This window comes from Fonsecaea nubica (genome assembly GCF_001646965.1).
Source record: "Fonsecaea nubica strain CBS 269.64 chromosome Unknown Scaff1, whole genome shotgun sequence".
Taxonomy (NCBI): domain Eukaryota; kingdom Fungi; phylum Ascomycota; class Eurotiomycetes; order Chaetothyriales; family Herpotrichiellaceae; genus Fonsecaea; species Fonsecaea nubica.
The window spans coordinates 596,616-623,122 of record NW_019173674.1 but is presented as its reverse complement, the minus strand read 5'-3'; the positions used below and the strand labels follow the sequence as shown (position 1 = coordinate 623,122).

The following is a 26,507-nucleotide window of genomic DNA, read 5'->3' as shown; positions in this document are numbered from 1 at the left end:
ACTGGTGGGAGAGGATATGGACTGCGAGGCTATGTAATATTCTGGTCAAGCAAATGGTCGGAGGCACTCCGAAATGGAGGGCGGGATAGTGACTCAAACACTCAACTGCGACAATTGCCGGGTTGGCTTTGAAGGGCCTGGTCGAGATATTGTAGGATATTTCATAGCGTGGAATTTATGTCTGAGGTGGTCAACGTGACCAACACCGAGTGCCGGAGGTGGAAAATTGAAAAATGGGTGGCAGCCATGCACCGCCGCAGCCTTGCATGATTTTAACCCGCAGCCTTGGCGCGCGTCATTCGCGGATTCTTTTTGTTGCGCGGTCTCCAGGCCCGAGAAATAATTTCGTGCAACAGATTGGGCTGCTGGCCTGAACCACCACCCAGTGTATTCGTTGTTGTCAGTCCAGCTACCATGGCCGACGATGACGATCCTGTCATTGCCTCCTACGATGTTTGTTTGACAAGCAGCTTCTCGGCAGCCGCCAGCGATTCCTCCAAGTTGTACCTCCTCCAGTATCCCTCCCACCGCTCGTACAAATATCCTTACAATGCCTCAGTGGGACAAACTCCAACTGCCCTTCGTCTTAAACCAGATGCTGGATTCATAGAAGTTGATGTCCCCATGAATAAAGACGAATACTACAATGAAACTGCTGCGGAGAGATTTGGGAAAGCCATGGCCGAGAGCCGCACGATCAGCGTGGGAGGTTCGTTTGGTTTGGCTGGTGGGTTTGGGGCGGGCACAACACAAGCCAGACTGAAGGATATTCCTGTACATGATCAACCTACCATTCCTGCGCCGTTGCTTGAGACCCAGACGCTGGGTGGCAAGATACCGAACCAGAGCACCCGTGATCCGATTTACCTTGTTGGGTCCCTCCACCAAGACCAAATCCACCTAACCTACTTGGATGCTGTTGTGCAAATGCGCCCTCAGCTTCATCACATTGATGCTGAAGATGAGACCAACCAGAAGCGATTTGCAGGTGGCAATAATGCTGGTTCATCCCGCCAAAAGCCTGGCTTAGAACCACCGGCGCCCAAGGTAGAGTCGAAAGCCATCGAAATCAAGATCAGAGACACCAAGGATGATACCAAGGATCGTACAACGAATGACAACGCGAAGCAACTGCGAGATATCCAAATGGATCAGTGGCAGAAATATGAATGGGTGGACGAAGACGAGCCTAGTGCTAAGGTCTTATTCGACTCGCGGATGCGCCTTGTATCGGATCCACTGCACACTCCTAAGTTACAAAGCTGTATCAGCAACGGCGACTGGTTGGACAAGATGAGTGCGCCCAGAGAAGATGGCAAGAAGGGATTGTTGGCCAAGTTGCGCGGGCGAGAACGAGAGCGAGCGCGGAGGAAGAAGGCTGAGGAAGAGAAGCGACAACGTCAGAAGGAGGCCAGCGGCGCAGAGTCAGCCAGCCATGGGGCGCTCATAGGCATGAGCGACGACAGCGACTTGAGCAGCGCAGATGTTACAGACGACGACATTCCAGAAGAAGATTTGGCTGGAGGAAAGGACGTGGTGGATGAGGTTCGGATCAAACAAGAGCCCGCTGCACCTTTCCCACAGTCCAGGAGGAACCTAATTTCATCGGCTACGAAACCTGGTTCAAGCAATCCTCCAAAGAAAAGAGGGCGACCGAGGAAGAACCCGCCTACTGACTCGATACCCCTTGGAGACTAAGCCCCGGAACTAATCTGCTCATCCCATCCACCACGAGCGGCTTAATGGTAGTTGGTAAGGGAGGTGTTTGCGGTCTCTTCTCACGCTCTCGAGAAGAACGATGCTAAGATTTGCGAGGTAATGACGATACCCCTTGAGATTATTATCCAGGCTGAGGTTGGGTCCTAGTCCCTGCCTTGATGATCATTTGAAAAATCTTCAGATCCTTCTTTGCGTCCTTCGCCGTGGTCTTCACTTCCTTTCCGTGGGCAACCATCTGGTACAGTTCCTTCATTTCCAAGGTATAAGGATCTTCATAAGTCCGCTTGATGGTCGACTCTCTGTATACACCGTCGACATTTTCACACACCACCATGCTTACGGGCAGACCCTTGATATAAGGGGTGTCATATTTGACCCGGACGGACTTGGTCATGCTATACACCTCAATGTGTGCATCAAAGCGAGGAACGTTGTCGATACCAGATTCATATGTCGCCGAAAAGGTGGGGTATTCCAGCATTGCACTGAGAACGTCAGTGAACTACTACTCGACGCAAAATGCGTTCGATTGTGTTCGGGAAGCAGGCATACCTCCAGAATGGAAGATTGATGGATGCGCCAATGACACGTTCTGGCATTCCGAGGGCTTCTCTCATTGCTGATAAGTCATGGGAGCCCAAGCCACCTAGCAGTCGCCACATGCTCGTCGACTCTGGATTGACGGGTATCCCACATTCGACCGACAATGCTTGATGTACTATTTCTGACGCCCTATCGTTTTTGTCCTGCATGACTTCAGGTGTGAAGTCTGTGAACACCTTAGGGAATGTGCCTGATTGCGCGACAAAGTGGCTGTTAGGACCGATGATATCTGTTTAAAGTGCTGCCATTCAGCGTTTATGCTCGTAATGACTTGAGACAAGAGCATAATGTACCTCTCACTCGAGCATACAGAATCTTATCCATCCCACCAATTTCTTTTATCATGTCTAGAAACGCTGCAGCATATCGACGCATGTAGCCCACCATTACTTTACCTTTGGATCTTTCCTCGGCATCGATAATAGCGTCAGCATCCCTCGAGCACAGCGCCATCGGCTTCTCGACAAACACATGCTTGTCATGTCTCAGCCCTTCTATCACGTGCATAGCATGATACTCATCCGAGCTCGCGATGAAGACCAGGTCGACATCCGGGGAAGCGCAGAGCTCGACCGGGTCTTGTGTGGTTCTGGGAATGTGGTTGATGACCTTTTGAGCATTGTGCCTGAGAGATTCTGCTGACACGTCGCACAGGTACGTGATGGTAAAGAAGTCGGAGAGGAAACCCAGTGTTGAGATGTGTGCCACCTGTGTTATCTCGCCGCAGCCTATGATTCCCACCTTGACGAGCTTGTTGGTGGCCATATTGACAATAGATTGTGGGAGAGTACGAGGTAGATTGACTACTTCGACTGTTGGTATTCAATAGAGCGTCAGGCTGGATGGACTCGGAGATCCCTTTTTCCTCCTCACCATCCAGGTGGGGCCGAGTGTATTGAGATGGCCAACATTATTGGCTGCTTGAGATTAGGCACGTGAGCCGGGACCCACCGGCAGAGCTCCCTCCAATCCTCGCAGGTGCAGCTGCTCCTGAAGCCAAAATGATTTTTTGCCATGCGCTCCAAAAGTCACTCCATCTTCTGTCTGTTCACGAGGTTGTACCATCACCGCAATTGTGTTTCTTTTTCATCTATTTAGGGTAGCGGAGGGCTTCTGTGATGATAGATTTGTCTGAAAATTCTATCATTGCAGCTTCTAGCCACGGTCTTGCATCTGGGTTTGCGCAATGCTGCGCACGCGAGCTGCGGCCAATTCCAAGTATGCCCTTCAGTATGTCCAACAGGCGGCAGAAAGGATACAGCTCCCGTGGCTGTGTCCCGCCCTCGCTCAGACCTATACTGCCAGACAGCGGCACAGATCAATAACCACACGTCCTACGGTGTCGCGGTCAAAAACCTTGCCAGCACCCATCACCCAATCGAGGCATCTCGCCTCCCCAGCGTCCGCACACGAGAACTTTGACCGCAGCGATGATTATATCCCTTTTACCTACGGTAATCGAGAATATCCCACATCTCGAAACCCACATCGAACCTCCAGAAGTGACCTGTCGCCTTTTGACCTCTCTCAAATATTGATGCTCGATGCCGCCGATCTTGTCGAAGACCATGCCGAGAATCATGCGGGCAACAACAAGCTGCGAAATATTGACGAAATCGAAGCCACCCTAGACGCATGTCTGCAAGTCCACCGATGGGACCGGGCATTCACACTCCTGTCGCAGTTGAGCCTCTTTTGTCAAAACAATCCCTCTCGGTTGCGAAACTCCTTCAATCGCGTTCTTGCAGCCATGGTGGACGATGTCATATGGAGTCGCACTGCCGACCATGAAAAACGAATAAATGAATGGATCGAGGTGCACATGAGAAAAGCAGACCTCGAACCAGACGCTCATACTTTTGCGCTGAAATTGAAGGTGGCTCTGGAAACCCTGGTCGGGTCCAAGAGGGACCGAACAGTGCGTCGCTACTGGGAAATGACAAAAAGATATCAATTGGAGAGCAAAGTTCTGAGTCTGCGAGATGTTCTGGATGATAGAGATCTAGGGAGACTCTCTGAAATCTGCACAATCGAGGTCTCGACTCGTCTACCTGAACAGGTTACCGACATTGCGCCATTGGATTCCGTGCGGGTTGGATCTTTGGGAAAGGAACAAGTGCATGTTCGGGAAACAGAACAAAAAGGGCTGGGCTTGTCGTCGCTCAAACGCTCGCTGTCTCTTTTCACCGAACCGACAGAGACCACGGTCGAAGCAAGGTCGGCAGAAGAAGATCCCCTTACACAGAGACAACGACGGCTGGAGAGAGACGCAATTCAATCCGCGCTCGATCGATGGAAGGCCGAGTTCCAGAAAAGAGCTAGCATAGGCATTCTGCCGGCGGATCTTGCCCATGGCGAAATTGGAGCTTTGCTCTGGCAGTGGCATGAGATCATGGCCGAAAAGATTAAACAAGAGATCAAACTTGCTAGGGAAGAGGATGACCTGCCCGGCCCAAAGTCAGCACAACAGAAACTCCGTGCAGAATGTTCTCCATTTCTTGAGCTGCTTCCGCCAGAGCATGTGGCGGCTGTCACCTCCATCGCTCTGATGCAGATCATGAGCAAAGTCGGCGCATCAAAGTCGGTCAAGCTGGTCCGGCTGGTCACCTCCCTTGGACAGACGCTCGAAAATGAATACAATGCGACGAATATCAATCGAGAAAGAAATGCCGTGCGCAAGGCGAAGAGACAAGGAATTATCGAGTCCCCGTTCGAACATGATGTAACGCTATCCTCGCATCTGCACAGACGTTCGTCACACCACGCAGCTCGACCTTTTGTGTACAACAAAGAATGGACCAAGGCAATACACGGGAAGGTTGGGGCTGTACTTTGTGAGCTTATGTTTGAGACAGCCAAGATCACGATCAAAAGAAAGGACCAAAACACTGGCGCTACGCTATCGATGCCTCAGCCCGTCTTCTTGCACTCTACCGCATATCAGAATGGCCGGAAGGTGGGAATGGTTTCCTTGCACGAAGACTTTGTCAGGCTCCTTGTCAGCGAACCCGCAGAACATCTGATTGCCAAGCAACTGCCAATGGTGTGCCCGCCAAAGCCCTGGAAAGGCTTCTTTGACGGAGGCTTTCTAGAGTCCAAGCAGCCATTTCTGAGAATCAAACAGAATGAAACTGCACAAAAGGACTACGGCATCGCTGCTGCAAGTCGAGGTGATCTAGACCAGCTTTTTGCGGGTGTTGACGTCCTTGGCAAGACGGGCTGGCGAATCAACAAGGATGTGTTCTCAGTCATGCTCGAGGCTTGGAATAGCGGCGAAGAGGTCGCCAACCTCCCACCTCTGAACAAAGTTTTCCCTGAGATCGAACGGCCTGGCGAGAATGCCACGCAGAAAGAACGATGGGAATGGTTCTCCAAGATGCGCGCAATGGACAACGAGAGAACAGGCATCCACTCTAACCGGTGTTTCCAAAATTTCCAGATGGAGATCGCAAAGGCTTACCTCCACGAGACGTTCTATTTGCCACACAATATCGATTTCCGTGGTCGCGCGTATCCCATCCCACCATATCTCAACCAAATGGGCGCCGATAATTGTCGAGGACTCTTGTTGTTCGATAAAGGCCGTGAGCTGGGTACTGACGGACTGCGTTGGCTCAAGATCCATCTCGCCAATGTTTACGGCTACGACAAGGCTAGCCTGTCTGATCGAGCTCAGTTTCCCATGGACAACCTCGACGACATTTATGACTCGGTTAAAAATCCTCTCAGCGGAAGACGTTGGTGGCTCACCGCAGAGGATCCGTGGCAATGCCTGGCAACTTGTTTCGAATTGACCAGTGCTCTCGGAAGCCCCGATCCCACGAAGTTCGTCTCGAGGCTACCGATTCACCAGGATGGCTCGTGCAATGGACTGCAACACTACGCTGCCTTGGGTGGAGATCTCGCTGGAGCCCGGCAAGTTAATTTGGAACCAGGCGACAAGCCTGCCGATGTGTACAGCGGCGTGTGCGAGCTGGTCAAGGCCGAGATCAAGGAAGACGCTGCCAAGGGAGACTCACTGGCAAAATTGCTTGATGGCAAAGTTACACGAAAAGTGGTCAAGCAGACCGTCATGACCAATGTTTACGGGGTCACCTTCCTTGGAGCGATTCGACAGGTGCGAAAACAGGTTGAAGTCCTCATCCCCGAAGTCGAAGCTGCTGGGCTTTCAGGCAAAGCATCAACGTATATTGCAAGAAAAATCTTTAGGGGACTTGGTGCACTGTTCACCGGAGCCCACGAAATCCAGTACTGGTTGGGTGATTGCGCCAACCGTATCAGCTCATCGATCTCGCCGGCTCAGCAAGAGAAAATTTATGAAAAGGCTGCCTCTGGCATCCCAAAGACCAAAGAGCGATCAGGCCGAAGCAAAGCCAAGGGCAAAGAAGTATTGGAATCTGCCGCGTTCCGATCTCCTGTCATCTGGACCACGCCGCTCAAGCTGCCGGTGGTGCAGCCGTATCGCATCAACAAGGGATTGACTATCCAGACAAATCTTCAGAGTATCACGCTGGCTCAACCGAGCGTAGCAGACTCTGTTAACAAGAGAAAGCAACTCCAGGCGTTCCCTCCAAACTTCATCCACTCCCTTGACGCAACGCATATGATCCTCTCGGCTTTGAAGGCCAGCGAACTTGGTCTCAGCTTTTCTGCAGTACACGACAGTTTTTGGACCCACGCCGCCGACGTCAACTCTCTCAGCGAACTTTTGCGAGATGCTTTCATTCGAATGCATAGCGACGACATCATTGGGCGGCTTGCAGCTGAATTCAACAAGCGATACGATGGTCACTACTATTTAGCGCAAATCAATAAGTCCAATGTGCTTGGCAAGGCCATCACCGAGTACCGCAAGCAAATGGTTGCTGAGGGCGTCTTCCCTGCAGGCAATGGCTCGAAGAGCATCCAGCAAAGACGACATGCCGAGTTGTTGCGAGAAATCCGAAAGAAGAAATTGATGGCCAGTGAGGACCCTAAAGAACAGGAAGAAGGTCAAATGATGGTGACCGCAGCGAGTCTATATGAACAATATGATGGAGACAAGTATCTGTTTCATCGGGACTCTTTGGGAGAGACAGCCATTGGCGCAATCCCCGAGACGATGGAGGGAGCCAAAGGAGAGATCGTGGATGCGGCTCTCGATGCAAGCGAAGTGTCTGAGGACGTCGACCTCGCAAGCACGCTGGATCCGCTCAGAGATTCAGTCGCCAACGACAATGACGACGATACCATCGACGTCGGCAAAGCCGGCAATACTATGAGAGATGCAACCGCAACTGATCCAGTCGCCAAGGCACATCAAGTTGCGGTAAATGCCTTTGGCCAGAGACTCCGAACACAAAAGCGGAAGACTGGGCAGAAGAGCCAGAACAACCAAATATGGCTGTGGTTGCCCATGAAATTCAGGCCTGTGCCGAAAAGGGGTGACTTTGATGTTAAGAGGCTGAAGGACAGCACTTACTTCTTTTCATGACTGTATTACATTCTGGAAACCAGTAGAAGAGGAGGCGCCTTTTTTGTGTGGTGCTGGTTGCACCCAAGATGACATTTATAACAGCAAGGAGTTTGGGGAGCCCAGGAGGACTCATGAAAAAGCTCATACGTGATAAAAGGGCGTTTGCACCCTGTATACCATGGGGGTTCTGAACAGGCATCTGAGGTATAGGGACGCGTGGTGGAAAATGGACTGTACAGAGCCGATTTGAGCCATCTTCTATCCGCTCAAGTGTACAAGTGTACATGTATTTGTGAGTGCGTATACATGTGTGTGTGTATGTCTATGTATATATATATATACCAGCCCTCCCTATCAGATCTGGGAAGGGAAGTGAGATAGTACAAGGACGATACTTTGATACTTTGTTACATACTGTAGGTACCAGCTTCTAGGGCTTGGTCTACTTGGTCTATGGTATGGTATGGTGTGATCGAGCGAGCACTGAAGGGGACATTTTATTGCTACCTACCTACCTACCTACCTACCTACCTCGTACTGAGCATTAGAAAAACGTATATATACGAGGCGGTGGAGGTACATTATTGATGTGATATCTAATACCCACCCGAGTAGGTATACGTATAATACTGTATTGTTCCCGGCTTACCCACTGCACGATTGCCTCGTCATGTCATGTCATGTCATGTCGTTGACCAAGGACGTCAAAGTGCATGCCTGTGTATATACTGTGCTAACTTGTAGGTGGGTGCCCAGGTATTATTACCTGACGTGCCCGATTAAAAGGGGAAAGAAGAATACAGGATTAATTTAATCAATTGAATTGAATGATATCGATACAACAGGACGGGTTTACTTCGCTTGTACTTGTTCTCCCAGGACGTCTCAGTTTCTTCGTCATTGTTTTTTTCATTTTGCTCCTGCTCGAGACACTCTGGTGCTCCTGACTCCTCCTGAGCAGTCAACCAGCCAACCAGCCAGCCAGCCAGCCAGCCAGCCAGCCAGCCAGCCAAGCAACTCGGCTCAGGTCAGAAAGAGTCCGCGCACTCGAAACTCTCAGCCTCGCTCGTGTCGCCGTGGCCCTTGTACCGCGCCACAAGGGGATACTGGCACAGCGGCCTGCGGATCTTGTCCCCGCGGGTCCGGGTGAAGCTCTCGCCATGGAGTATGTCCGGGGCGACGCCCTGTTCGACCCACGTCCTCAGCTGGCCCAGCGCGTTGACGGGAAGGGCACCCTCGCCGCCGCCGCAGTGCTGGACACCAGGGGCGAGGAAAAGTCGGTAAAAGTCCCTCACGTCGTCGTCTTCGTTGTCACTGGTGGAGTCTGACTGAGACGTCTGCGTGTACTGCCGCCGCTGCCGCCGGCGCTGCTCTTGCTGCAGTACTTCTTCATAGTACTGCTCTGTCTGGCCTGGCATGATGGCCTCGTCGCTCGTCCCGTGCCAGGTAATCATCTTTCCTCCGCGCCCACGAAAGGCGCTCAGGTCCGGGTTACTCGTCGAGATGAACGAGTGGTACTCCTCCTCAGACTGGTCGAAGAGGCGGACAAGTTCGGAGAGTGTGATCCGTTCGGCGAGCTCGGCGGTGGTGAGGCTAGGGTCCTTGTAGAGGAAGAGCCGGACCCAGTCAAGCACCAAGGAGCTCGGGTTCGAAACGCAGCTGTTATTTCCCTGGAAACACGTCGTGGACGCAAAGGATGTCAACGGCGTCGAGTGCGTCAGGCGATGCCAGTCGGGTTCTCTGACCGAGCCTGGTGCGGCGCCCCAGAGATGCCACGCGACATGCGGCGCGGCGTAGCCAATCTTGACGATTGTGTGATTTGATCGCTGCTGGCGTTGCTCTCCCTCTGCACCTTCGTCGTCGTCTGCGTACACCATCTCACAGTCGATTTCTCTCCCTACCAGCTTGAACGGGTCAAATTCGCACGCTTCTTCGTTCGAGATGACACCGTCCTTGACACCATCTAACTCGTCGCACTCCTCTATCGCGGCTCTCGTGATGGCCTCCAGCTCACACGCCGGAGGATACTCATTGAGCGAATTCATCATCATGTGCGCAAAGTAGTGCATCACGATCAGCTTGGGCCAGTATATTGCCGGGGCGGCCGCCAATATGCCGTCGTAATCTTGAGGATAACGTTGAGCCAGCATCAGACCTTGTCTGCCGCCTGTGGAACAACCCTGAAAGTAGCTATACTTTGGTGCCAGGCCATAAAAGGAGGTGACAATAGATTTTGAGATGGTGGCCATGTCGTGCAAGCATACAGAGGCGAAATCCCGGAAGAGATACAAGTTGACGTTTCCCTCGGAGAGCATAGCCCACGTTTCGGTGTCAGGCGACTCAGGCGGCTCAAGAAGTTGGGGTGCATGACCGCCGTCGGTGCGCGATATCGCGTAGCCTTGCGATAGGGCCGAATGAGAGATGAACCCTGGAAGACACATGGAGAAACCACCACCACCTTGGGACAGGAGTCTCCCATTCCAAACTGGTGATGTTTCATTGCTGCTCTCCCCATGATAATGTGGTCGGTTGTCTCTGGGACTTGCATAGACCTCATCCGAGACCGAAAGGGGCAGCCATATATGCACGTTGATAGTGTCATTCTGACCTGGGTGTGTGTACGTCACGGTGACATTGCAGAAGTCTAAGTTGGTGTCTTCGCCGTAGAATGGGGGGTCTGCGTTGAAGAAGTTTGGTGGTTGCCAGTACTGGGCAGTATAGTTGCTTACCAGCGAAGAGGTTACCTTGAGTATCTCTCCGCCGAATAGTGTCGGTTTGGGTAAGGTTGAGGAGAGACATGCGGCTGTCAGGTTCGCATGCCCCGAGCCAGGAGAGGAGAAGGACAGAGGAGCTTGAGATGTGAGCCAGTTCATAGTGTGGATGAATCTACCCACAGGTGCTAATGAGACCTGTGTGAGAGTCGACAAGGCTCCAATGTCGGAGGTTGACGAATGGCTAAGCGGGTGGCAACCCTTGCAAGAGAACTAAGAAGGCGAACAATGTTGTGTGCTCGTATATAGGCAGATGCTTACCTTTGGCCAATGCGAAAACTGAGGTTGGTTGAATTGCTGGAGGATGTTTCAGAGAGCTTCCGAGATGATGGACTGTGTCCGTTACCCACCGACGAGGGTGTTCGTAAGGCCACCCCAAAAGTCTGACAGGTTAAGTCACGTAGAGAGGAATACACAGAACAACCGGTGGAGGTGGTGAGGCAGTTGACGCAGTTGGTGCCTGTATGAGGAGAATCCGGATCATTATATTTCCGGGGGCCGCATCATTTAACCTGGACGCAGCAACATCAGCGCCTCGTATATTATAACGAACACCCTCGAACCTGGCCACACTGGCTCTGTCATACTCGTCCTCAGAATCACTACTTCCATGCCCCTTCTACTATCTCGGAATCTGACGGCTACTGGGCTCTATTGACACTGGAATCAAAAGAATCAGAATGAGCTCTCCGCCCCTCCTCCGCCCAGCTATACTTGTCGTCTCCGACACCGCGGCGGCTGATCCGTCAACCGACAAATCCATTCCCATCCTCAAGGACGTATTCTCACAAGACGGCAACGGAAAATGGGACGAGCCACTCTTTGAGATCGTCAAGGACGATGTGCTGGAGATTCAGCGGGTTGTCCGCGGGTGGACGGATTCTGAGACTGAAACCACCAACGGCGGCGTGGTCAACTTGGTCGTGACGACGGGAGGGACAGGCTTCGCACGGCGAGACTTTACCCCTGAAGCTATCGAGCCTCTGATCCACCGTCACGCACCTGGTATTGTTCATGGCATGCTCTCTGCTTCATTCCAGATTACGCCCTTCGCCATGATGTCGCGGCCTGTGGCTGGTGTGAGGAACAAATCCATCATCATCACCTTGCCCGGGTCGCCCAAGGGTGCCAAGGAGAACCTCCAAGCTGTATTGAAGCTGTTACCACATGCGTGCTCGCAAGCCGCGGGCCAGGACTCGAGGACAGCCCATGTAGGAGGAGTCAAGAAACTGGAAAAGGAAGCTGGAGTTGGCCCATCAACTTCCGGTGGTGCTACAGCCGGCGGACACGACCATGATCATACCCACCAACACGATCACCATCATAGCCACGACCACGATCACAGCCATGGCGGTGGCGGTGGCCATGGTGGGCACAGAATCCCCAAAGCGCACACCAGTCCCTCTGAGAGACCTCAACTACAATCCAACGACCCTAGACTTGGTGCCACCGCACGGTACCGGTCATCCCCCTACCCAATGCTGAACGTTTCAGACGCCGTGTCGATAATCTGTGAAAACTCCCCGTCTCCCACAGTCGAACTGAGGGACGTCTCACCTGACCTGGTAGGCTACGTGGCCGCCGAAGACATCAAGGCGGCAGAGGCTGTCCCTGCCTACCGCGCGAGTATAGTGGATGGATACGCTGTCATCGTCCCCGACAAGGCCGCCTCGCAAAGTATCAAGGGCGTCTTCCCCGTCGCCTCCGTGTCGCACGCCCAAGCCTCGTCCTTACCACCGCCTCTCCAGAAAGGCCAGATAGCGCGAATCACCACCGGCGCACCGCTGCCAGAAAATGCCAACGCGGTGGTCATGGTGGAGGACACCGTCATCGCCACCCTCACACCGGACGGGAAGGAAGAAGCCACTGTAGAAATCCTCACGGACGAGCTCATCCAAGGCGAAAACATTCGCGAACCAGGAAGCGACATCGAACTGGGCCAGGTGATTGTGGCCAAGGGGACGCCGATCAGCGTATTGGGCGGCGAGATTGGAGTGCTCGCGGCAGCCGGCATCAGGCAAATCCCCGTCTACCGCAAACCCCGGGTCGGGGTCATGTCGACCGGCGATGAAGTCATGGACGTGACGTACCAAGGCGCCCTGAGCGGCGGCATGATCCGCGACTCGAACCGACCGTCCCTGCTGACGCTGCTGCGCGGGTGGCGGATGTGCGAGGCGGTCGTGGACCTGGGCGTTGCGCGGGATACGCCGCACCACGAACTCGAGCAGAAACTGCGCGACGCGTTCCGGCTGCACGAGCTCGACGTGGTCATCACGACGGGCGGTGTGTCCATGGGCGAACTGGACCTGCTGAAGCCGACCATCGAGCGCGCCCTGGGCGGCCAAGTGCACTTTGGCCGCGTCAACATGAAGCCCGGCAAACCCACCACGTTTGCCAGCGTGGCGATCAAAGACGACGCCGGCCGGCGCGATAGTAAGCGCCTCATCTTCGGACTCCCGGGAAACCCGGCCAGCGCGCTCGTCACGGCCAACCTCTTCGTGCTGCCCTGCATCCAGCGCATGACGGGCCTGCCGGGCCAGGGCGCCCCGCGCGTCAAAGTGCGTGTCCAGGGCCGCGTGCGCTGCGACAAGACCCGCGTCGAGTACCACCGCGTGCTGGTCTCGGCGGATCCCAACGACGGCGGCGGCCGCCTCATCGCGCGCAGCACCGGCATGCAGAGGAGTTCTCGCGTCGGCAGTCTCGCCAGCGCCAATGGGCTGTTGGTCCTCCCGCAGAGAGAAGGCTATATCGAGGATGGAGGCGAATGTGACGCCCTCTTGATCGGGATGGTCCTTGGGTATTGATTGATTGATTCTCGAGATCCAGATCTAAATTCGGCGGGAGGAAAGGGAACGCAAAAGACTGGATTGGACTGGACTATACCAAGATATCATGATCACATACGCACATGCACACGCACACGCACCAATATTTATTGACGGAAAGGCAAAAGCTCTTTCTTGTATTCGCCGGTAGAACCAAGTACGTCAAGTACTCGGCCTGTCTATATCCACCAGAATGCACAGGGGGTATCAATGTCATAAGAATAACACGCCGCGACACAAACACACACCTGTCCTATCATCGGTCCAAGTCTTTTTATGCTCCTTTAGCCTCTAGCCTCTAGCCCAGATCCTTCTGGAATGATGCTGTGGTCTGTATTCCGCAGCGCCCTGGAGAGTCAACCCAACCGTCCTTGATCAACGCCAACAGAGAGCGTAATACGCGAAACTCCTTCCAACAATCCGTAGAGCAAAGCAACAACAAAAGTCAAGGGATGTCCCCTCTCTTATACTCGCGCCTCTTGACCGCCCGAAGCGCCGGCAATGTATGACTTCTTCCTGGCTCTCTCCCAATCTCCACAACCAAAAATCGGACAAAGTCCTGCAAAATCCAGTAGCTGCTGTGTGCGCTGAGCATGTTCAGGTATTGGAACTCCAAGGGACCGGCGCCCGCTGAAAGGAACCAGTCAATCTGCCCATTGTCGTTAAGCAGGTACATGCGTTTCTCTGCAACCTCTTCGCGGGTGAAATTATGTGTCTCCAATTCCACTGTGCTAGGCATGTGCGTAAGTTGTGGGCGGGAAGGCGATGCAATGGCAGAGTACGGATCACCCGTGCTACCAGAGGCCCACCGGAGGCTGTGACCGATACGTGTCATGAAGCCGACACTGGCACTGGGGATAACTGCTGGCTGGATGGACTTTGCATACAGTTCATCCACAGATGCATTCTGGAGGTAGGAGATGGGATCGTTTCTGTGGACAATATTGTAGATGTTGTCGACTGCAAGGCATCCGTATTTTGCTTCGCTGGCTATCCCCGGTTGACGATCGTCTCCTTTGATACCGGGTTTCCCCCGACCTTTTCGCGGGATCAGATTGGAGTTGTGAAGAAGCAGGAAGAAACCTGAAGGACTTCCGCAGCTGAAAATGTTGGTTGTGTCAAACTCGAACATCTTCTCACTTGGCCTTTTGGGATCGAATTTGATGTCCTTGCCTAGTCGAGTAGGCTGTTGACTGAGAATCTCCATAGCCATGACAGAACCGAGGGAATGGGCAACCAGGTGCACCCTGCCATAGTCTTCAAACCCTGGATTATTGCGACACCATAGTCGGTAGACTCGGTTGGCTTCCCTAATGACCGCCGAGGTCATCTTTTCCTTGTGGTGTGACATATAGTAGGGGATGTCCAGCATTACGTCGCTGATAATGGACCGGACAGCAGGGAGAGTATCAGGAGTGATGTCCTTCAGGGCGTATTTATTCTCGGTGCCTTCAGGAGCAGCTTTGACGTCCTCGTCGAATGAGACCGTCAATCGCCAGTTCACAGGGAGAACCATAATGCCTGTTCCATGCCTTAAATTCCCTTTGACAACTTCGCTTGCCAGTTCAACATTGAATTCCCGGCGAAGACCATTTACGGCGTGAGTGAAATGAAAACTGTCAACTCTTTCCGATAGCTTTTGCCCAATACCGTGAATGACAAAGACAAGGTCAGTAACCTTCGGTGCTTTGCTGTCATGTTCGCAAGCTGCACATGACATTCGCCGTCCCCGAGTGGTAGCATCCCCTGACTGAGACATATAGGCTCCGACCTTCGCGTGCGCAGCTTTAACATCCATTTTAGGGTCGGGGTGGGTCTTCAGCCACGCTTTGCGGTCGAACCCACGGACAACTGCTACACCAATCTGCCTCCCTTTCCGAAGGGAGCTCAACGGTCGGCGATTTTGTGTGATGGAGGGAAGGAGATTGGGCTTCAATATCTGAGCATTGCGAGCATCCGTGTAGATGACGCTATGGGTCGCAAAAAGCCGTTTGTCTGGGGTATTCCGGGGGTCTGCAGCAGCATTCTGGATGATTTCTGGCAGATCTTTGCTCCCCTTCCGCTGCCTGTCATTTTCATTGCTTTCTTTCATGTCTGTGGCAGTGGATGGCCGGCTCGATTTCGGCTCGTTAGGCCACAGCTTGTACACCACCTTCATCTCCGCCGAAGCACCATTGTCAATGCAAGCCTGCAGCTCTTCTTGGTAAGCAGGACCAAAGGGTTTTATATATTCGTAGCCGACTTCCAGACGATTCGCCACATCAGCTGGAACAGGTAACATGCTGTCTTTGTAGAACCAAGTGGCCCGGATCACGCTGGATGTGTCGTTGATGGGGGACCAATAGATCGGCTTCATGACAAGATCAGGCAATTCGACCAAGTGCAGACGAGACACACCCACAGGGACATAAGCCTTCTCATTGTCCTTGCCCTTCTTCCGCCGACGACCAGAGCTTCGAGAACGACTTCTGGATTCTGCTTCCGATCCATCCGAAAATCCAGGTTCGTAGGTCAGCGCAGAACTGATATTGCGCCCGCTAGGCGCCCGCGCAAATGGCCGACCACTGATGTCAGAGGAAGGGTCCTGTGAGGGTTGCGTTGCACATGCAGCAGTCTCGTCAAGGTTAGCAGGCCTGGGAAGAGTATCATGGTCGTCTTTCCCTTCTTTGTGTCGGCGATGAAAGGGCGAAAATCGCCTCTTGTGTTTGATCGAGTCTTTGCTGGGTTGTTGTAGGAGTTGGTTATTCCTCCGTAACTCTTCAGCATCGACTGGAGTAGCGTCACGTTTCGAACCGTTGTGTGCGTGTTCCAGCATGACCTCAGATCCCGAAGAAGGTGATTTGGGGGCTGCCTTTGGACGGCCACGCGAGATACCTCTGGTTCTAGACGAGCCAGACTTTGTTGCTTGAGATTCCCCCGTTGTGTCTTGTGCATCTCGGAGCTGCGAAAATGAGAATATTCCTTGTGCAAACCCCTTCTTTCTGCTTCCTCCTTGTTCACCTTCGACCGCCCCATAACCCTTCTGAAAGGTCTGCCATGCTTCTTCAAGGGCGGCATTGTCTCGAACGGAAAATGGTTGAGGGGGGAGATCGGTAGCCTTGTCGGTCGAGACTGGCGGCAGCGGAGAGAGAGGATCATCGATTGGGAGCGACGAGACGTAGAAGAACTGTGCTTTGACCTTTGACGGAGCTAGTCCATCGCTGGAATTGTCATCAGGCTCGTCCTCATAGAAGGCACAGGTAGGTCCCAGCGTATGGACGGGCTGGGCCATTGTAGTGGAAACAGTTGCATGTAGTCGAGTTGGTCAATTCATGGAGACATGCAACAGGGTCGGATTCAAATTACTGTGGCCCAGCAAAGCATTTGAAGACAGTCACCTGTCCAGAATGGAACTAAAGAAAAGGAAGGGCCATGAAAGCAAGCAACAGCAAATGGAGGTCTTCCAGAAACCTCTTACCTGTCATGTCGTATGACATGGCTGAAGCCTGGGACGTTCAACGGCGAGAGTCGAAAAAAGCCAACAAAACAGTGACGTATGTTTGTAATTATTAAATGGCTGCACCAGGCCGCATTTGGCGCCTCGGTGCTTCTACCCAAACCTCAAGCCACATATCGACACTTGCATGTAGAGTGGCAGAGTGGTCATCCATATTTCATTCCGCTCATTAATTTCGAAGCATCTGGACATGATTGACCATGGCTGGGTTTATCTCTAGCTTTAAACCTCCAAACCCATCTCATCGTTTGTCAACCGCCCTCATAACACGGCCTCTCCACGGTCGCTTGAACGTTCAGCCTTGAACGCCCCAGAGCAATGCCTTTCCCAGAGAGTAAATATACAGAGTCTAGCCTGGAATTGTGCAAATATCATCCGAGTGTTCCCCATCCAGCCAATGTGATGCAGTTATCTCAATCTGCGACACCGGCTTCAACCTTTTGCCGAGCGCTTTGTTTCGCCCACCTGCTTAAGCCCAGCTGCTCTTGTCCAAATGATAGCCTGCCGCGGTAGTAGCAGCAAATCCCCTGCTTCTCTGGGTACCTCGTTGGAGCCTTGTGCTGCCATATTCGCTCGCCACCACGTAGACCAGCGTTCACTCGAACTCGGCAGCCTTTGAACTTACCAACAACCCAATAATCAATCCAAACAATCCCAACACGCTCGAAAAGATCTCGATGACCAATACCTTCACAAACATGCTCGCATCAGCTGCATCAGCGAGGGCCGCGCTACTCCCATTGATCCCGACGCTGACACCACAGATCAAGTTACACATGCCCACCGTCACTCCAGCCCAGAATAGGGCGTAACCAGTGTAGTAGTTCGGTCCCGTGTATAGTGATTCTTCAGGTACCATGTTGATTTTGGAGGAAAAGACGATGGACATGATGACGCCGTATATCGCCACGACTTCGCAGAAGATGATCGAGATGAGATTCTTCGTCCGTATCCGTGGAGCTTTGACGCCGCCGCCGAGAATAGATGTGCCGGTGATGAAGATGCCCCTAGGTAGGAGACGAGGGTCAGCAATGATGGTAGAAGAAATGTGAACTCCCTTCGGTGTATAGGAGAAATAAGGGGCAAAACAGCGAGCGAGATCCGTATAATTCTTACCAGGCCGCACCAACAACTGATAGGCCTATACAAAGACCAATACCGAGATCTGCCCATACGTACGGAGACACTGTCTCGAGGAATTGCCCGACCTGTGGTCTCATGAGTCAGTTCTCTGTTGCACGTCGATGGAGTAGTTTTGCGCGGTCAGCAGCCTACATTGAATTGTTCGCCCTCGCCATTGAAGAGCATATCTGGAAGCAACTCGTTAGCGACAGGTTCTGATGGCAGACAATCAGTCGACAATCTTACAAAGGCCGACAACTCCCAACGCGGCAACGGCGCCTCCTGCAGGGTAGATGAGGCTCATCTTGAACCCCCGCCAATCTAGGAAAGCTTGCAAAGGTGATTGAATGTGTCGCAGTCGCGGAAAGGTAAATGGAGAGCTCATCATGCAGCAAAAGGCCGCAGCTTGGGAAACCTGCGGGCAACGGACTAGGGAAGGTCAACCGAGACTACCGAGAATATCACGTGCAGGGCCAGTATCAAGGAGCATTTATGCACTACACCGAGTACCTCGTTGACAGTAGAATCCACGGATGGTCACCAAGGAATACAGTCTCAATCACGAATAGACGAGTCTTCATGTTCTCAAACGATTAATGGTGTGGTTGTTCATATCCAGCTTTTAGCTGCCCTTGGTTGCTTTCTAGCAACCCGAATCCAAAGCCTTTGTCTCTTACTTTTCCCACGTGCCCCAAGTCATGAATCCGTTGCTCGCATCAAATCATTATTCAATAGACTTCCAGATGGAGACATTCTTCTCCATTTCTGCCCTCCGATCGATACCGGCTTGCAAATCCATTTCGTACAGTTTGTGCATCTCCTGCAGTCGATGCTCCATGTTATAGCGGTATCTAGCCGCCGATTTCAAGCTCTCAAAGTCATTCCGGTTCACAGCGTCGTGAAAGATTCGTCTCATGCGGTCACTGTAAAGTTGGCAACTTGTTCCCCGAAGTGAAGAGTTTTTGCGCAAGACAGGCACAAGTTTGAGTGTCTTGGACACGTCTCTTGCAATGGGTCGATCCCTGAGAGGCCATACAACTTCTTCAAAGCACTCTTCGCAGATTGTAAACTCCGGAAGATCGGAAATAAAGTGCCATGACTGGGTAGCAAGTAGGGTATCTTTCACGCAGTGCCGATTGCGCGAAACACGCCGAACAAAATCCACGAACTCTTGGAAATCCCTGTGCCTCATGGTCTCCTTCGAGCGTTCAGCTAGCCGCTCCAGCTCATTTAATATGGGCAAGAAATGACGGCTGTTTGTGTTCAGATTGCATATCTTCTCCTGCTCTTTCTTCTCCTGCGGTCGATCGAAGACACAGAACTGAAGCGTAGGAAAAATCAGGTCAATATTCCTGACGCACGCCGAGCAAATGTCAAAGTTGTCCACGGGCTTTTTCGTTCTAGGATCGGTCAGATGATACCATCTTCTCACATCTGCTTTATTACCAGCACATGGCTTAGTACCGGCCGGTGGGCCATTAGCGATTTGCCAGACAAGCGTAAGGTCCTTTCTGTCCTGTCGTATTGATTGCAGCCAAGCAACCCGAAGCCATGGGAAGCTCATTGCACAAGCGATGGGTCGACGGGGTTCTTTCGGGAGACTCGGTATAAAGTGGTCACGAAAGCGAGTTCCACCTAGAAAACTCATACAAGATGGACAGAAATCCAGGAACGACATATCTCGGATTGTATACCAATCATGGTGGCCAGCAGCCGGTCTCGATCGCGGACACGGAGGCAATGAGTGTGGTCTGGGTGCGTTGTGAGCCAACGTTGTCGGAGGCTCCAGGTTCATTGGGCTCGACATCAGCGCCGGTTGGGCAGCGAAATGAAGTGGTTGTTGATGCCCTTGAGCAGGCACGCTAGAGAAGGCTCTGAGGGGCGCAGGAGGCCGCAGCTCCGGAGAATGAGAATAAGAAGAAGATCTCGATGCTGTTCGAGGAGGCTCAAGAGGTGACGGTGCATACAGCCCATTTTTGGGCACTGGGCGCTCTTCGTTTATCATGTAGGTTGTTGTCCGCGTATTTACGCTGTCATTTCGATTTACTGTGGAGTTTGTTCTAGACAGACTCTGATAAGCTGGTTGAGACTCTTCAATGGCTGGAGAAGGCTTTCGTGAACGCTGTCCGCTTCCTGGCCTGCTCTGAGAGCCGCTACTTTGCGTCTCCAACGACTGCGAAGTGTTTGATCTAGACAGGGCAGGGATCGCCTTAGCCGCAAGAGAAGCGCCTAGTGTGGCGGCTCCCAGGAGGGATGTGACATTCTTAATGTCTTTGAAATGTGTATCATCAATCGACTGTGGACGAGACCGCTGCTTTGACGACCTTAACCCATTGTGAGTTTGTTCAAAATAGTCCCTTTGTGGTGGGTCACCACCTCGAGGTGTCTGCGGAGGACTGGTTGCCGGGGAGCCTCGCGGAGATACATGCCGAGAACAGCTGTCCTCATGGTTGACTTGTTTGGTGTTGTTCGCCATAAAGGCCTTTTCGAGCAAGTCCTCCATACCTGACGTCGTTCGGGCAGAGAGCTCTGGCTGGGTCTCACGGTAAGGACGCTCACCATACGGGAACTGCTCTTGGTTCGACTCATCTTTGAGTGTCATGTCATTGTGCCGAGATCGGGTGCGGCTTAACTTTGGTCTCTCATCCTTTTCGCTAGAATTTCTCGAGTTTCGTCTCGACCGCAGCCCACGATCAACTTTCCTCTCTTCAATTGGTCGTGGACGACGGCTATGGCTCTCTTCAGCGGAAGAGGTATAGGGCGAATCAGCGGTCAATCTCGATGAAGTCTGGCGCTTGCTAGGCTGCTCGGAGAGGGAGGCGTGGTCAGTGAAAGATGAACGAGCAGAGTCGCCATTGAGCTTGGGAGTTTGAGGAGGCGTAATATGTTCTTGACCCGTGTATGTATAGCCGGTAAACCCTCCTGGTGGCGGTGCCGGGCTGCGGTATCGATGGGCACGGCGACTAAATCTGCCATTGGGGCTTTCGTTTCGCGTAGATGATTTTGGAGACTTGACCTTGTCGGATTCTGACCTATCTGAGTGGGAGAAGCTTTCCCTTGCAGCCCGACTTCGACTCCGCTCTGTTCTTCTGGTCGTCTTCGACTTACGGTCGGAGTCACTGCTATCTCGATCAAAACCTCCCGATCTAGGGTGCACGGAGGCTGACCTTCTCGGTTCGTGGGCATGCATTGGCGACAACAACGTATTTTTCCGTTGAGGCTCTGCAGACAGATTGCCCATCAACGCCACAGGGGTATGAGCGTAGGGAGAAGGAGCACGGCGGTGACCCGTCCGCATGCCCTCCAAGCCGGGTCCGATGTCTGTGTGTATCCTTGTGACATGAGGTCTTCCTCTGGGGACAGCCTGATCCGAGAGTTGAGTTGTCGATTTGGGTCGATGCAATGGCTCAGGTCGAAGATGCGTTTCGGCCTCGGGTTCCAAAGACTGAGAAGGCACGAGGACGAATCTCTTCTCATTGTTGACCGCTGGTTTCGAGTGAGAATCTGGAGATAGGGCTTCTGATACAAACTCTTTCTCTGTTGGAGAGCAGGATTGGTCGGGAGTTTTGTTATCGAGGATGATGGGATATTGGTCCACTGAGCCTCTACTGCTCGCGGGTTGATTTTCGTTTTTCAGTTGATGTAGAGTAATGTCAGATATGTGTTCCCTCGCTAATGCCACTTCTTCGTCCTCCACGCAGGGGGACGGCGGCCAAGTCTGCATCATCTCAACCAACTCAACCTAGTAGCCAAACGTAGAAGCATGCGCTCATTGCCAGGCTATCCCACGTGCAGCCCAACCAGCCTTATATACTACCAAATCTTCAAAGCACCTCAGGCCACACATCAAAGTTATTGAACAAGGTCTTTGTTATGTTGTTGGGGCAAACGCGGCGAATTTCAGGTGTTGTTGGACGAAGCACCGTCACCTGAGGAAACCCGTATTGTAGGGCGCAGGCAGTTGGGGTGGCTGCGTTTCGAATCGTGTCGCAAGTGGGCGTAGGTCGTGTAAAAAGAGAGCAGGCCAGATCGAAATCAGCACATCATATGCAGCAGACGGATGAACCTTTCCCTTGCCGGGTCCGCAACCAGTGAATAGAGGGCGACGCAATCGACTTGATCCAAGGGTTTCTGGGACACAAGATGGCGATTTACAAGGCTTTGAAGTCGTGGGTAGTTTTGATCGAAAGGCTACACAGGTGGCTGAGATATTGTCCGCGTTCAAAGATGTGTTAACCGGGTGCACCTCAGTCGACAAACCCTTCGTGTCCGTCAGGCAAAGGCCATTAGGAAGCAAATCGGACAATAATGGACCTGGGCAGAGGGGAACGGTAGCGGGCCGTAAATGCGTGCGATCCGGAGGGGCATGTTGTGGTGGGTACCCGCGAGGTTCTGTTTGAGGCGAAACCTGAAGTGGAGATGAGAGGGAGTCGAGGGAAATGGCGGTGTCCCCCAGTCTATCCAGTGCAAAGACTCTGCTAACAAGAGACGGAGACGAGGCTTTTCTGTTCAGGGATGATTGCAGTTGGGATCGGTAGGGCTCTTGATCTGCTTGAAACGACCATTGGACACCCAAGCGAGTGCGTTGCAAACAGACAAGTATGAGACGGTGAAGCTGCGCATCCACGCACACCAACACCCCACACGAAACTAACCAAACTCTCAATACCACCAGCATGCCACCATCATCATTCTTGCATGAAGGCCAATGCACTAGCTGCCTCCCCTGGCCTTGCCGCCCGTCCATCTGCGCCTCCCACTGCCCTCATTTGCTGGCCTAGGAGCCTTCGCAACCCATTGGCATCCCCCTGGAACTTTTACAGCGCCTTGCCTAGGTACGGCATGTGGCCACCCCTCTTGAGGTATGCAAGCCATTACTGATGCATTGAGGACATACCGAGGGTGGCACAAGACCATGGCCCAGCTTTGTCGATGCATGATTGCGCGAGCATTCCTCCTCGCCTCCATTTCTTGACTCCGGCAGACGGTTGATGCAGTGATATACCACTCGGACGCCGCCATGAACGCAACCGTCGATCCTTCGGCCGGCTTCCTCGTTTTACCATTCTTAGCATGCATATTAGCACACCACAGGCTGACAGGGCCAACACCATAGCCCCCCCGATACTCTCATCGACGTCTGAGGAGGACCTCTTACTCTGCAACGTACTTCCGCAAGAAGCTGATGTGAGGTGGGATGCTCGAAAAGTTCCATCAACATTACCAAAAGGCCCTGCTAGCCCCTCGGACCAATTGGATGGAACTGTTTTGACAGACCAATTTTTTTGCGAACCACTCATGAGTGCATGGTGCCTGGCATGGATCGTCTATCAGCAACGAATGCCACACATAAGAGCACGGCCACAATGCGTTGGTAAGAGCCAGTGGCGAGGCTTGCCATCACAGCGGTGTCTGCCCAAGCCTCGTTGGCAATCTATCAATGGCAGGCCTTTTGTCCCATACATAACGCCACGGAATCCTTTCTTGTTGGGAAGATTGATTTCACCGGTGCAGCATGACTCAGCTTCCCTCACACCTTTGGGTGGACAGTGGGAAGAGAAGGCCCGACAGTCATGCCAGATGTTTTGTCCAGCCAATACAAACGTATGCCACAAGCCTTCACACCACTTTTGCTCCTTCGAATATCGCCTTGTGGTCCAGTTTCACGAACTACAGCAAATCGTCTACTGTATAGATGCCGCCTGGATATACCACTTATCTCATGCTGGCATGACGAGGCGAAGTTGGAACTTTTGTGCGACGTTGTCGTTTGCGGAAAAGCGGCCAAAGGAAGACCGGTCAATGGCTAGGTTGGCCATGCTCTATCTCCAAGCATGATATAATGGGGGCGCAATCTGCAACCCTCAACCCTTCCCTCGTGCCCGGAACTTGCCTCCTTCGTTCAGCCATTTCCGCTCAACACATGTTTCACAGCAGGAGGCTGAACTCACTTGCTCATATGCCAACCAGGGGATCAGACATGTCGGCCTTGGAACCTACAAAGAGTTGGGGCGCTGGACAACTTAATGGGCACCTTTGTCTCAGCTGCAGTCTAGCAAGGATGAACTGGCAGCTCCTACGGTCCGAACCGGCACGGTAAGTCAAGTCAAAGCTGCTAGCAATTTCATCCACCACCACGAGCCACTACAAGTGTGAGGGGCACGCGGGGTAAAATGGTACCTAAGAACTTGGCTTGGACAAACACGACGAAGTAGTACGAGGCACTTATCGACCGGTCAGTTGGGATGGCTTGGTCAATCTAGGGAACACTTCCGGACAAGGTCGTTGATTCTTAAATACGAGCAGCGAAACGTAAGCACAGAAGGTATCGAGAGCCAGTCAACCGGAACTTTCAACTATTACCAAAATCATTGTCTACTTACAAGGTGCTACATAGGTAATGTGCGATATCGGCTAGGGGCTCCCCAACTCCCTTAAGTTGCGGGGAGAAGGTCGAGTTGAGTGGTTCATGCTTAGAAATTTGGGATGACAATTTCGAGGATTGCCGTGTTTTCAGCCAAAGTTGAGGATAAGCGTATAGGTAAGTATCGATCTGGTCTGCTGAGGCATCGAGTCGTACGGAAACAGCCCGAAAGTAACCCCTCCATCTCGGTATCAGAGAAGGCGATATTGCCGTTGACAGATTCACATTTGCTCCGAAGCTAGCCCAAGTCCAACTCATAAAAGCTTCATGTCTCTACGCTCTCGAGTTGCATTGACCAAGATAACCACTACAGCGACAGCGTCCACTCGTCTCGGCCACTTCACTTCTCACCTAAACCCTCGTCAATACCCCTCGTCGCCCTTAAGCCTGAACACAGTTACAACTCGCAACATGTCGTCCCTCCCATCTACAATGAAGGCAGTCTCGTTCTCCAAAATCGGCGGACCTGATGTCCTTGAATATACCGAGTCCCAACCACTACCCAAACTCGAGGACGGCCAGATCCTGGTGAAAAATAACTTTGCCGGCGTCAACTACATTGATACCTACTTCCGCTCTGGCTTGTACCCCGCATCCTATCCCCTGATTCCTGGTCAAGAGGCAGCTGGAACAGTGGCAAAGATTCAAGGAGACAGCTCACTAGGATTTAAAGAGGGTGATCGGGTGGTTTGGATAAAGCAAGGGGGTTATGCCGAGTACACGGCTGTGCCAGCTGATCGAGCGATTAAAATTCCGGAAGGTGTATCGGATGAAGATGCGGTCGGCGGTTTCCTCATGGGCATGACGGCTCTCTCGCTCGTCAAAGAATCATATCCAGTCAAGAAAGGCGAAACAATCCTGGTCCACGCTGCTGCGGGAGGGATGGGGCTGCTCCTCTGTCAAATCCTGAGAGATATGGGCTGCACCGTGATTGGCACGGCCGGTGGCCCCGAGAAGTGTGCACTTGCTAAGGAGAATGGTGCAACGCATGTGATTGATTACAAGGCCACAAGCGGACCCAGTTGGGTCGAGCAAGTGTTGAAGTTGACGAATGGAGAGGGCGTGGACTGCACATTTGACGGAGTGGGCAAAGACACCTATGAAGGCAGCATGGAAGTCGCAAAGAGAAAGAGTAAAGTTGTGTACTACGGTAACGGTAAGCCAGCCTCACGATCCCCAAACTTCTTGCATTCTGTACATTCCCGTCCGCTTTACTGGCAAGACAGTCTCTAACTCTGCGAGAATAGCATCGGGCGCCATTCCTCCCATCAACATCGCTCGCCTGACGGCGAAGAATCTCTCCATCATGCGTTCCACTCTGATGAACAATATCGTTACGCGCCAGGAACTCGAGTTCTACGCAAATGGCGTGCTGGATCTTATCAAATCAGGCAAACTCAAGATCAAAATCCACAAGGTGTATCCGCTCAGCGAGGCCAAGCAGGCGCACATTGACTTGGAGGGACGGAAGACGACCGGCAAGTTGTTGTTGAAGTGTTAATGGTGAGTTTTGACGAGGGAGAACAGACTCGACCTCTCCATCCTTGTCGAAGGGACCGGTGAGTGTGGAATCAGAGTCACGGAGTGGAAAAAGTGGCCATCCCCTCAAAAGCATCAGATCTGGATGAGACTGTCCCCATTTGTATTGGATCTTCCTCACTATGTTTGGCGACATCAATAACAGCCCAGTGGCGGGTATTCTCTCCTGGCGTCCTGTAATCTCTTTGTAGTGCATCTCAAGCCATTACTGCTGTTCGTCGGAGATTCTCTGTTCTGAACGGGTGTGCTGTCCAAGATCTTCTCCATAGCACTGCACATCATATGTGCACAGTAACCTTCAGCAAGTAGGTAGCTCCTATCTCTCAACGCTGTCCCACACGGTATGCCACTCTTGACGTCTTCTTTGCCTTTCTTTGGTACAGCGACAGTGACAGCAGGCACTCTCATACCACGTCATATTCCGGTCGCAATCGTTTCCTAGTCCAGTCCATTCGACCGAGTTCCTGTTTTCTCTCACAAATGCAGTTTCCCACGCGGTCTCTTTACTCTCCACGTCCACTTGACAGACATGATAACCCGGTATTGTTGGAGG

General features: G+C 52.5%; 9 protein-coding genes across 9 annotated transcripts; 4 read left to right on the top strand and 5 right to left on the bottom strand.

The window, feature by feature from the left end:
• Positions 1 to 414: 414 nt before the first annotated feature.
• AYO20_00216 (hypothetical protein) lies at positions 415 to 1,698 on the top strand (the record flags this gene model as incomplete). The annotated part of the gene is made up of 1 exon (XM_022638527.1): positions 415 to 1,698. One exon carries the CDS (start codon positions 415 to 417, stop codon positions 1,696 to 1,698), a length of 1,284 nt encoding a protein of 427 aa, XP_022505492.1.
• Positions 1,699 to 1,840: 142 nt separating this feature from the next.
• On the bottom strand, positions 1,841 to 3,087 carry AYO20_00215 (hypothetical protein; the record flags this gene model as incomplete). Its single annotated transcript, XM_022638526.1, has 3 exons — positions 1,841 to 2,204; positions 2,272 to 2,551; positions 2,616 to 3,087. The coding sequence occupies 3 exons, from the start codon at positions 3,085 to 3,087 to the stop codon at positions 1,841 to 1,843; spliced, it is 1,116 nt and encodes a 371-aa protein (XP_022505491.1).
• Positions 3,088 to 3,508: 421 nt separating this feature from the next.
• Positions 3,509 to 7,795, top strand: AYO20_00214 (hypothetical protein; the record flags this gene model as incomplete). Its single annotated transcript, XM_022638525.1, has 1 exon — positions 3,509 to 7,795. One exon carries the CDS (start codon positions 3,509 to 3,511, stop codon positions 7,793 to 7,795), a length of 4,287 nt encoding a protein of 1,428 aa, XP_022505490.1.
• A 1,010-nt stretch (positions 7,796 to 8,805) lies between these two features.
• On the bottom strand, positions 8,806 to 10,650 carry AYO20_00213 (hypothetical protein; the record flags this gene model as incomplete). Its single annotated transcript, XM_022638524.1, has 1 exon — positions 8,806 to 10,650. The coding sequence occupies one exon, from the start codon at positions 10,648 to 10,650 to the stop codon at positions 8,806 to 8,808; it is 1,845 nt and encodes a 614-aa protein (XP_022505489.1).
• Positions 10,651 to 11,228: 578 nt separating this feature from the next.
• AYO20_00212 (hypothetical protein) lies at positions 11,229 to 13,352 on the top strand (the record flags this gene model as incomplete). The annotated part of the gene is made up of 1 exon (XM_022638523.1): positions 11,229 to 13,352. One exon carries the CDS (start codon positions 11,229 to 11,231, stop codon positions 13,350 to 13,352), a length of 2,124 nt encoding a protein of 707 aa, XP_022505488.1.
• A 466-nt stretch (positions 13,353 to 13,818) lies between these two features.
• On the bottom strand, positions 13,819 to 16,644 carry AYO20_00211 (hypothetical protein; the record flags this gene model as incomplete). The annotated part of the gene is made up of 1 exon (XM_022638522.1): positions 13,819 to 16,644. One exon carries the CDS (start codon positions 16,642 to 16,644, stop codon positions 13,819 to 13,821), a length of 2,826 nt encoding a protein of 941 aa, XP_022505487.1.
• An 820-nt stretch (positions 16,645 to 17,464) lies between these two features.
• On the bottom strand, positions 17,465 to 18,295 carry AYO20_00210 (V-type ATPase, C subunit; the record flags this gene model as incomplete). The annotated part of the gene is made up of 4 exons (XM_022638521.1): positions 17,465 to 17,876; positions 17,986 to 18,077; positions 18,145 to 18,179; positions 18,238 to 18,295. The coding sequence occupies 4 exons, from the start codon at positions 18,293 to 18,295 to the stop codon at positions 17,465 to 17,467; spliced, it is 597 nt and encodes a 198-aa protein (XP_022505486.1).
• A 420-nt stretch (positions 18,296 to 18,715) lies between these two features.
• AYO20_00209 (hypothetical protein) lies at positions 18,716 to 21,715 on the bottom strand (the record flags this gene model as incomplete). The annotated part of the gene is made up of 3 exons (XM_022638520.1): positions 18,716 to 19,391; positions 19,764 to 21,027; positions 21,100 to 21,715. 3 exons carry the CDS (start codon positions 21,713 to 21,715, stop codon positions 18,716 to 18,718), a joined length of 2,556 nt encoding a protein of 851 aa, XP_022505485.1.
• Positions 21,716 to 24,826: 3,111 nt separating this feature from the next.
• On the top strand, positions 24,827 to 25,916 carry AYO20_00208 (hypothetical protein; the record flags this gene model as incomplete). Its single annotated transcript, XM_022638519.1, has 2 exons — positions 24,827 to 25,571; positions 25,663 to 25,916. 2 exons carry the CDS (start codon positions 24,827 to 24,829, stop codon positions 25,914 to 25,916), a joined length of 999 nt encoding a protein of 332 aa, XP_022505484.1.
• Between the last annotated feature and the right edge of the window lie 591 nt (positions 25,917 to 26,507).